This window comes from Halyomorpha halys, unplaced genomic scaffold (assembly GCF_000696795.3).
Source record: "Halyomorpha halys isolate HHAL.00 unplaced genomic scaffold, Hhal_1.1 Scaffold337.1, whole genome shotgun sequence".
NCBI classification, from domain to species: Eukaryota; Metazoa; Arthropoda; class Insecta; order Hemiptera; family Pentatomidae; genus Halyomorpha; species Halyomorpha halys.
In genome coordinates, this window is record NW_027104734.1 from 1,061,886 (window position 1) to 1,070,240 (window position 8,355).

The 8,355-nt window shown below is 30.1% G+C and overlaps 1 protein-coding gene across 1 annotated transcript in view; it reads right to left on the reverse strand.

Annotated features, from left to right (window-relative positions):
* The window catches only part of LOC106681421 (ubiquitin-protein ligase E3C), a 97,943-nt gene that overhangs the window by 50,149 nt on the left and 39,439 nt on the right, over nucleotides 1-8,355 (reverse strand). Inside the window, exon 8 of the mRNA XM_014421737.2 lies at nucleotides 5,256-5,500. Coding sequence (XP_014277223.1) covers nucleotides 5,256-5,500 — 245 coding nt within the window. The remainder of the gene's footprint in view (nucleotides 1-5,255; nucleotides 5,501-8,355) is intronic.

The following is an 8,355-nucleotide window of genomic DNA, read 5'->3' on the forward strand; positions in this document are numbered from 1 at the left end:
AAGATAAATTATAAATAATAATGTTAAGTATTTTAAATTGTTTGTAGGATCATACATGTAATAGAAACTGTTTTGTAGTGGATTGTCCCTGAAGATGGCCGAATTGGCCGAAACGTTGGACGTATAAGAGAAATAAAAAGTTTTGAGACTATAATGGATAGAGTTTGAATTATTTATTTGAAAAATTACCAGTCTCAAGAAAATATTAAGATTATAAATAAATAACATATGACCTCCAGACTGCCATGGAACACCAAAACCTAACTATCCTCATCCTCCTAGATTTCTCCAAAGGATTTGACACGGTTGACCACAATATCCTTCTTACCAAACTACGAAATCTTCCTCTATCCAACAGTGCTTTGCACTGATTTCAATCCTTCCTTTCCGATCGTTCCCAGTAGGTAGTGGTTCCTAATAAACCTCCATCAATAACTCGACCCCTCACCTGTGGTGTTCCTCAGGGTTCATCACTATCTCCCACTCTTTTCACTATCTACATCTTTCCCATCCTTATCCAACATTCTCAATACCATTTGTACGCTGATGACTTCCAAATTTACCTTTTCTTTCCATCTTCTGGCCTATTAGTGGCGATGGAGAAACTTCAAGAAGACTTGAATCGAATTAGTCACTGGGCACAAGAAAACAAGCTTAAGTTGAATGCAGAGAAGACTAAGGCAATCGTAATAAGATCCAATCACCTCCTGAAAATTATTCCTCATATTCCAACCTAATTCCAAAACAACAATCCAATACAATTCTATCCATATGTTAAAAACCTAAGTGTCACTATAGACCAAACTTTCTCCTGGAAAAACCACGTCTCCGACATTTCCCATCATACTTTCTCCACCCTAAAGCGCTTAAATTATCTTTGTCACCTACTTCCTTTCAAAACCCGTAGGCTCCTTGTTACTACCTTAATATTCCCCCACTGTGATTACTACTGTGTGGTTTACGGGGGTGTCTCTGGGGATCTCGAAGCAAAATTAAAACGTATAATTAATTGCTTAGTACGATTCATCTTTGGGGATCCCTGGGATGCCTCTGTCACCCAATTTTATGATAAGTTGAAGTGGCTTTACCCCTCCTTCTGTCATAAATATCTTCTAGCTTCCTTCCTCTATCAAGTTATCCAATCCCGTCGTCCATCGTACATCTCTGATATCCTTCAATTTAAATCCTCAGTGCATTCCCCCAATACCCACTCACGCTGTTCAGACTTATATGTAACTGCACATCGAACCGTAGCCTTTGGTAGATCTTTCCTTATCCGTTCCTCTTCCCTATGGAATTCTATTCCTTCCTTTATTTGTAGTTCTAATACTCTTCCAATCTTCAAATCATGTATCTTTGCCTACCTTCTGTCCACCCAATTCCAGAGGAATAGCAATTGAAAGTTTCAAATAAGGTTTACATATTCTCTGTATTTTATGTTTCAGAATTTCGTTCATACTTGTAAAAATGTGTATTAGAATGAAATTGCACCTTTTCATTTATTATTTTTAGTTTAATTGTATTTAATTTTTTATTATTTTTTTCTTTTTATTTATTATCAGAAGTGTTAGTAATCTTTTGTTTTATGATATGACATATGGTTTTATTTTATTTGTTCTATTCTTATTTTATATATTCGGTTAGTTATTGTTGTTCATTTTTATCTTTTAAAATTCATTATTTGATTATATTTTAATTTCATTTCTATTTTGTATTTTACTCTACGGGTCTAAAGCCTAATTGTGACGCCTGTATATTATTCTAAGGGATCAATCCCAGAATAAATAAAGAATATTATTATTATTAAAACATTTAAATGATGAATCTAACTTCAAAATTTATAAGATTTATTTTGAATTCATGGTAAAACCTGTTAATAAATGGATAGCACCAACAGTATTCAGTGAGATTTATAACTTTGGTCCCATCAATTTTTCACCTATCCCCATCAATATAATTTAAATAGAGCTAGAATTATATGTCTAAAAAAATTTCATACATTTTTCACTGAGTGTTTATTAACACTGACAGTATTCAAACTTGGTAGGCCTATCGAAGTTGTTATATCCAATACAATTAAAAATTACATGTAATTTAGATTTTTAGGTTTGGTGAGAATTTTCAGACTTTTTTTAAACTTTTCGTTTATAACTCGAAAATGATGCTTCCTAATAAAAATTGTCTAGTTTATAAATTAAAGAACATTAAATTCTGCTTAAAATGAGTACCAAACATTGTAAATTCATACCAGAAATATAGTCGAAATGATGATCAGAATAAATATTTTACCAACTTAGATAAAATTTGACTTCCGAAAGCATATATCTTGGAAAAGACTGTTCTAAATAAAAATAACTAACAGAATAAAAGTTGTTCATCATAAAATTTTGCATTTTCATTTTGCTCAAATAAGCATATGGAAATTCAAAATGTTCTATTTATCGTGATACACTCAGTAGAAAGTAGAAGAAAAAGGTTGCCTTTCAGTCACAATAGTATATCTCAAGTAATTAACTCTGAGATCAGTAAGTATACTAAATTAAAAATTTATTAATAAAGATTAAGTTAACCAATTTAAGAATTGATTACATTTAAAAATTCTTGAAGTAAGAAAAAACAGGTATACTACAAAACGAAGGTTGCAAAAAATATTTCTAGAAAGACCCGTTGATATTTTTTAATATTAAGTATTAAAATCATTTTGTTGAATTTCAGACTTCTGAGGTATCACAGATTAAACAATGATATCTTATTAATAACGCAATTAAGAAACATCCTCGAAAATTAAAACTACCAAATAAATACTGCCAACTAAAAACTCAAGAAGTCAGTTATTTTGTTTTGAAATTTGGATTAGGGTAGAAATTTCTCCCTGAGGTTCTGCAATATGGGGTAATTGTGGTAATATCCCAGAAAGGTAAGGCATCATTCTGAGATATTCTGAGAACAAGTACTGATTAACTGCGTTGAGCTTTTGCTCTGGCTTGAGCAAACATGAGCTCACTAATTTATCGAGGCTAGTATTTAATTTTTCACCAACTTCTCATTGCAAACTAGCTCTCCTAAGAATGTACATCCTGGATATTTTATGGTTTCATCTGCTTTTGTCATTTGGATGATATCTGAATTCTCAAGGGAGAGCTTCATTGACCCCAACTCTCCTTTATCCATAATTATACCCACACTTTTTTTGAGGTTTTATAGCCAGACCAATCTCTGCGATTAATAAAATGGTGCAGAATTTAACCAAACGTGAACCAAAACCATTAGAGAATTCAATGTCCTGACAGACTTTTTTTTAGGATTGGTACAATGAATCTGAAACATTTTGTTATTTATCCATGTAATTAATAATTAATTTATAAGAATAGAATAGAAAATAAAAATTTATTCTGGGATAAGGTCCCTTCAGAATAACTAAGATGAACAAATTATTAGAAAACAATCTAACCAAAAATTAAACATAAAAATTACTTGATTTAAATATTGTAAACAAAATAAATAAATATAAAATCTGTAATAAAATAAATTCTTATTCTCAATTAAAAATAAAAGAAGTACAAAAAACTACTTCAACAAAGTACAAAGTAAAAAAATAATCAATTCATATATAAAAAAATTATTCACTTCTAATGGTATTAAACAATGTCTAATGGGCAAATAAGTATAAAATCAGTGAATAAGGAAAAAATAAATGAGAAAATAAATTCTTATTTTAAATAAACAATAAAAGAAGAAAGAAAGAACAGAAAAGAAGAAAATCGTAATAAAAAATTATAGGCTTCTGATAATATTACACAATGTTAACAATACCATATCTATGAGCAAATAAAATAGACACTAATTCCAAATTAAAAATAAAAGTGCTTTAAGTCAAATAAAATAATAGATTTATACAAATAAAAAAATATTATTCACTTCTGATCTTAATTCCAATCTTAAGGTTGGGGAGAGGCCTGTTTAGGATGTAAGAAGGTATTGGAAAAGGAGGGATTTAAATAAAGATAGGGAGGAAGCATGTCTAATATTAGAAAGGAAGAGGGAAGATTAATAGAGAATTCCAAAGGTCAGTGGAGCAAACTAAAAAGGAATTTTCAAATGTTTTGGTTCAGTGGGAAGGGATATAGAAGTCAGAATGGTGAGATCTGGTTTCCTGGGTGTGGAAAGGTAATGGGAAATGATTGTTTGGTTTAGGTAAGATCCAAGAAAATATTGCCTGTGGTTAGAAGGAAAGAGCCACTTCAGCTTACCGTAGAGGTGAGAAACATAAGAATGCCTTGCAGTACCAAAGACAAATCTTAAAAATGAATTCATGATTCGCCTTAATCATCTCTCCTGTGAAATCAAGAGGCCTCTGTACACTACTCAACCATAGCCAAAGTAGGGGGAAATGAGTCAGAACACAAGGAGCTTACATGTGAATTGTGGGAGAAGGTTTTGGGATCAGTAGAATAATTTAGGTATATAGTGGAATAATTTGGGCAGTGTGAGGTCAATAGTAATACCAATACAGTGAAGCTGAAAGTCATAGGGTGATCATTATGGATTAAGGTAGGATAGATGTCGTAGGATCTGATGAGGTAATGGGAGCCTATGGTAATGGCCTGAGCTTGCATAACCTTTAGCCTTAATTTATTCAAATTTACTACGGAACTAATCCAATCCAGGTCTTCTTGAATCTTGGTAAACACTACAAATAATTCAGAAGGTGGGAAGAATATACAAACTTGGAAGTTGTCATCTTATAGGTGGTGGGGGAACAGTGGTGAATAGAATTAGGAAGAGGATTGAATGAATTGGTTCCTTCAAAGTAAATGGATATTTGTGATTGAAGGATTCTTTCTAGTGGTTTGGAAAGATTGGAGAGGATGGAGATTTGGCAATATTCTTGGGAGGATGAAGGGCTAGAGTTATTGTTAACAGGATGGATTTGGGATTTTTTAAGAGAAAAATTATAAATAACAATAAGGACCAGCAAGATTTTTTCCATATACCTGTACAACAGGTTCCTTCCATATGTTCAACAGAAACTGAATGATTATCAAGGTGGGTTCCAACAATAATGTCATTAAGGTAATTGCTATGTTTTAAAGTATTTATCCTCAGTTCAGTCAGACAAATAGATTATATAAGAAACACTATTTTTAAAATAAAATATTGTCAAAAGAAAATATTTTGTTATTTATTAGATAAATCAATCAAGCAATGTTTTTGGTATTATCAAATTAAAATATAAATAAAAAATAAATATAAACCTTCTTCATACAGGAGTTCATCACTTAACAGAGAGATGTGGTTTTTAAGGAGGAAGCAGAACATTGTTACAGCAGGCATAATTCTATCGGCTTCAACGGGAGTAATGATAACACCACTAGATAGCATACTTAAAACTGAAGCACTGTACACAGGAGAAGAAAAGCTTAATACCCGTTTTTCATTATTGATGAAATTCCATAATGCTTTCAAAAAACATGGCTGAAATGCTACTTTTCTGATCAACCTAAAATGCAAAATGAAAATAATAATAAAAGCAACCAAAGCTAAAAATAATGTGCTTGAAATTAATATATTAATGTAAAAACTGAAGTAAGAGTAAATAAATTCTTTAAATTAAAACACTTTTTGCTTTCTTGGTTTTTAACTATCTATTTTTATTTGATGGTAAAATAAGAACTAAAGTAGAATTATCATCATTGCTTCTACTGTTAACCTATTTGGATATTTAAATAGTTTTTTTTCCCAGATGAAAAAAAAAATCCCCAGGTATTGGTTTACATAGAATAATTGACAAACTATAATAAGTATAAAAAATAAACTCTATCATTATCACAGGTGTGGAAGATGACCATTTTATATTTAATCTACATATGACATTGTGAGATAAAAACTAATAATTAACTTTTAATAATTTATTAGAATGGAAATCATTTAAAAAGAACTACAAAAATCTAAAATTTTCTTTTTCACTTCTCTCTAATGTAATGATGATCCAGGAAGATGAAAACAGAGATGAATATGACAAATGCCTTTCCCACACATTACTTAAGAGAATTTCAGATACCTTATACTAAATTATCTCCTTTTTTATGCTTTCTCTAGCACAAATTGTTCTATTATTCAAACCAAAAGCAATATCTCAACATGCTCTAATATCTCAGTGTATGTGTGTGTATGAACAGCCTAGTTAAAAAAAACAAAAAGTTGTACAATACTGAAATCAAAAATTTAGAGCAGGTGTGGAATGTTACTAAACCAATTCGATCATTAAATCAATTTTACAAAAAAATTTTTATTTTCTCAGAAACAGCTGAAACAATTTTGATCAGCCTCAGTCTATCATTGTAAAACTAGATGATCTTTTATATCAGCTAGGTCTTATCCTCACTGAAATAGTTTAGCAGTACTCATATGAAGAATTTTCGAACATCTTCTTCTAAAGTACCTTTAATTTTGTTTATGTAAAATAAATTACCAATTCTCATTGTTAGTAGTCATAAACAATGGATAAATACAAAATATTAAAGAATTTGATGAATAACTAAAGAAGAAAAGGGAAAAATAGAAACTGGAGTCCGAATTGAAAAAAGCAGAGGCCATCCGATCTCCTCCAACCACATTTGTATGTACATGGCTTCGTTATCATTTTTTAAACAGTTTTATTAATGGCAGGAACAAAATTGATATTTTTTTATTCCTACAACCAAAAACCTTTTAAAAAAATTTGATAGCAACAGAAAAAAAAATTATTAATAAAAAATCAAGTCCAAAAATTGTATTCTTTTATTTAGGGCTTAAATGCCAAATTTGTAAGCACCTTTCATTTTTTTCTTCTCAATGTTGGTAGTAATAAACAATGGATACATATAAAATGTGAAAGAATTTTCCTATTTCTATCATTGTAATGTAAATAGTCAAATTTCACTTTCAATTATGAAATGAAATATGAAATGTACTTTTATCCTGAATGACAAAGAACAGTTTTAAAATATACAATACTAATTCCCTCTCAAAGAAAGGAGGTAAATGAAAGTCGTGTGATGTGCACGCTGCACTAGAATGTTTTTCCAACAGTAAATTCCATCATTCTTGGCATACAGTATTTATAGGATCATTATAATTTTTAGATTTTTCTCTCTCTTTCACCTCCTTGGTGAATGTAGTCAATTAATTAGTTTGATAATTGCCTTTTCTTATTCACTTAACTTTATGTTATCAAATTAACAAAGGATAAGAAAATAATGCCACTTAAAAACATAGATCTAAGATGTGGGATGATCATTGAATATTAACCACAGGTGCATCAACACTCAAGGGTGCACAATGCATTATTATCATAAAAGAGAATAAGGCAAAAAAACCATTAGTGTAGTTTATGTATTGGCAACTCACTGAACTAAAATTGTGTTACAAACAAAGTTAGGGTACTAAACAGAATTTTTTGCACTCAAATAAGACATATACCGAGGTGGCATTATTTTGAAGAGGACATACATTTAGGTAACACTATATAAGCTTTACATTTATTATAGATACCATTAAAAAATAATATTATGTATCATCTATGTAAAAAAAATATATGCTCCTAACTGTCTACACTCCCTATCAAAAAAATAACAATTTCTAGTCTTTTTAAAATTTCATGAGAACAGCAGGTTTTATAATAAAAAAAAAAATTTGATATATACAAAATATTAAAATTGAACATATGGTTAATTAAAGTAAGTTATTACTTTCTAAGAAATAAACAAAAATTAAAAATATATAGGAAGATGGTCAGGGTTGCGGTCAATAGTGAAACAAAAATAGTTTACAACTATTTATTTTCCAACGTTTCGCCCCACTTTGCAGGGCTTCATCAGGGCTAAAAAGATACAAAATGAAACTATGTTAAGAAAAATGATAGAAATGAAAATAAAAAGATACAATGAAAAGAATGAAAAACAAGTAACAAAGGCAAGAGTAAAAGTTTCATATAAAAATACGTAAAATATAAAGCTTAAAAAAGTACAGGAGATGTATATAAAACAAAAAACAATACGGGGAAAAAAAATAAATAATAATAATGAAATAAAATGACAATAAATGAGCAGAGAGCCATATAGGACAACATACCTGTCCAAATGAAAAAGTTGAACAGACAGAAACATTAAAGCGGAAGCGTGCAGGAGTGGGGAGGAGTGGGGAGGAGGTGGGAAGCACGTAACGGTTTTATAACATTTCAAATACATCGTGTATACAGGAAGTAGTGATAAAGATTTGACGAAAAATAAAAAATGATAAGAGAAAAATACAGAGACTCATCTCAGAATCCATTTATATACATCTTGAACCCCTTCCAGTTAACCACAAAATCGA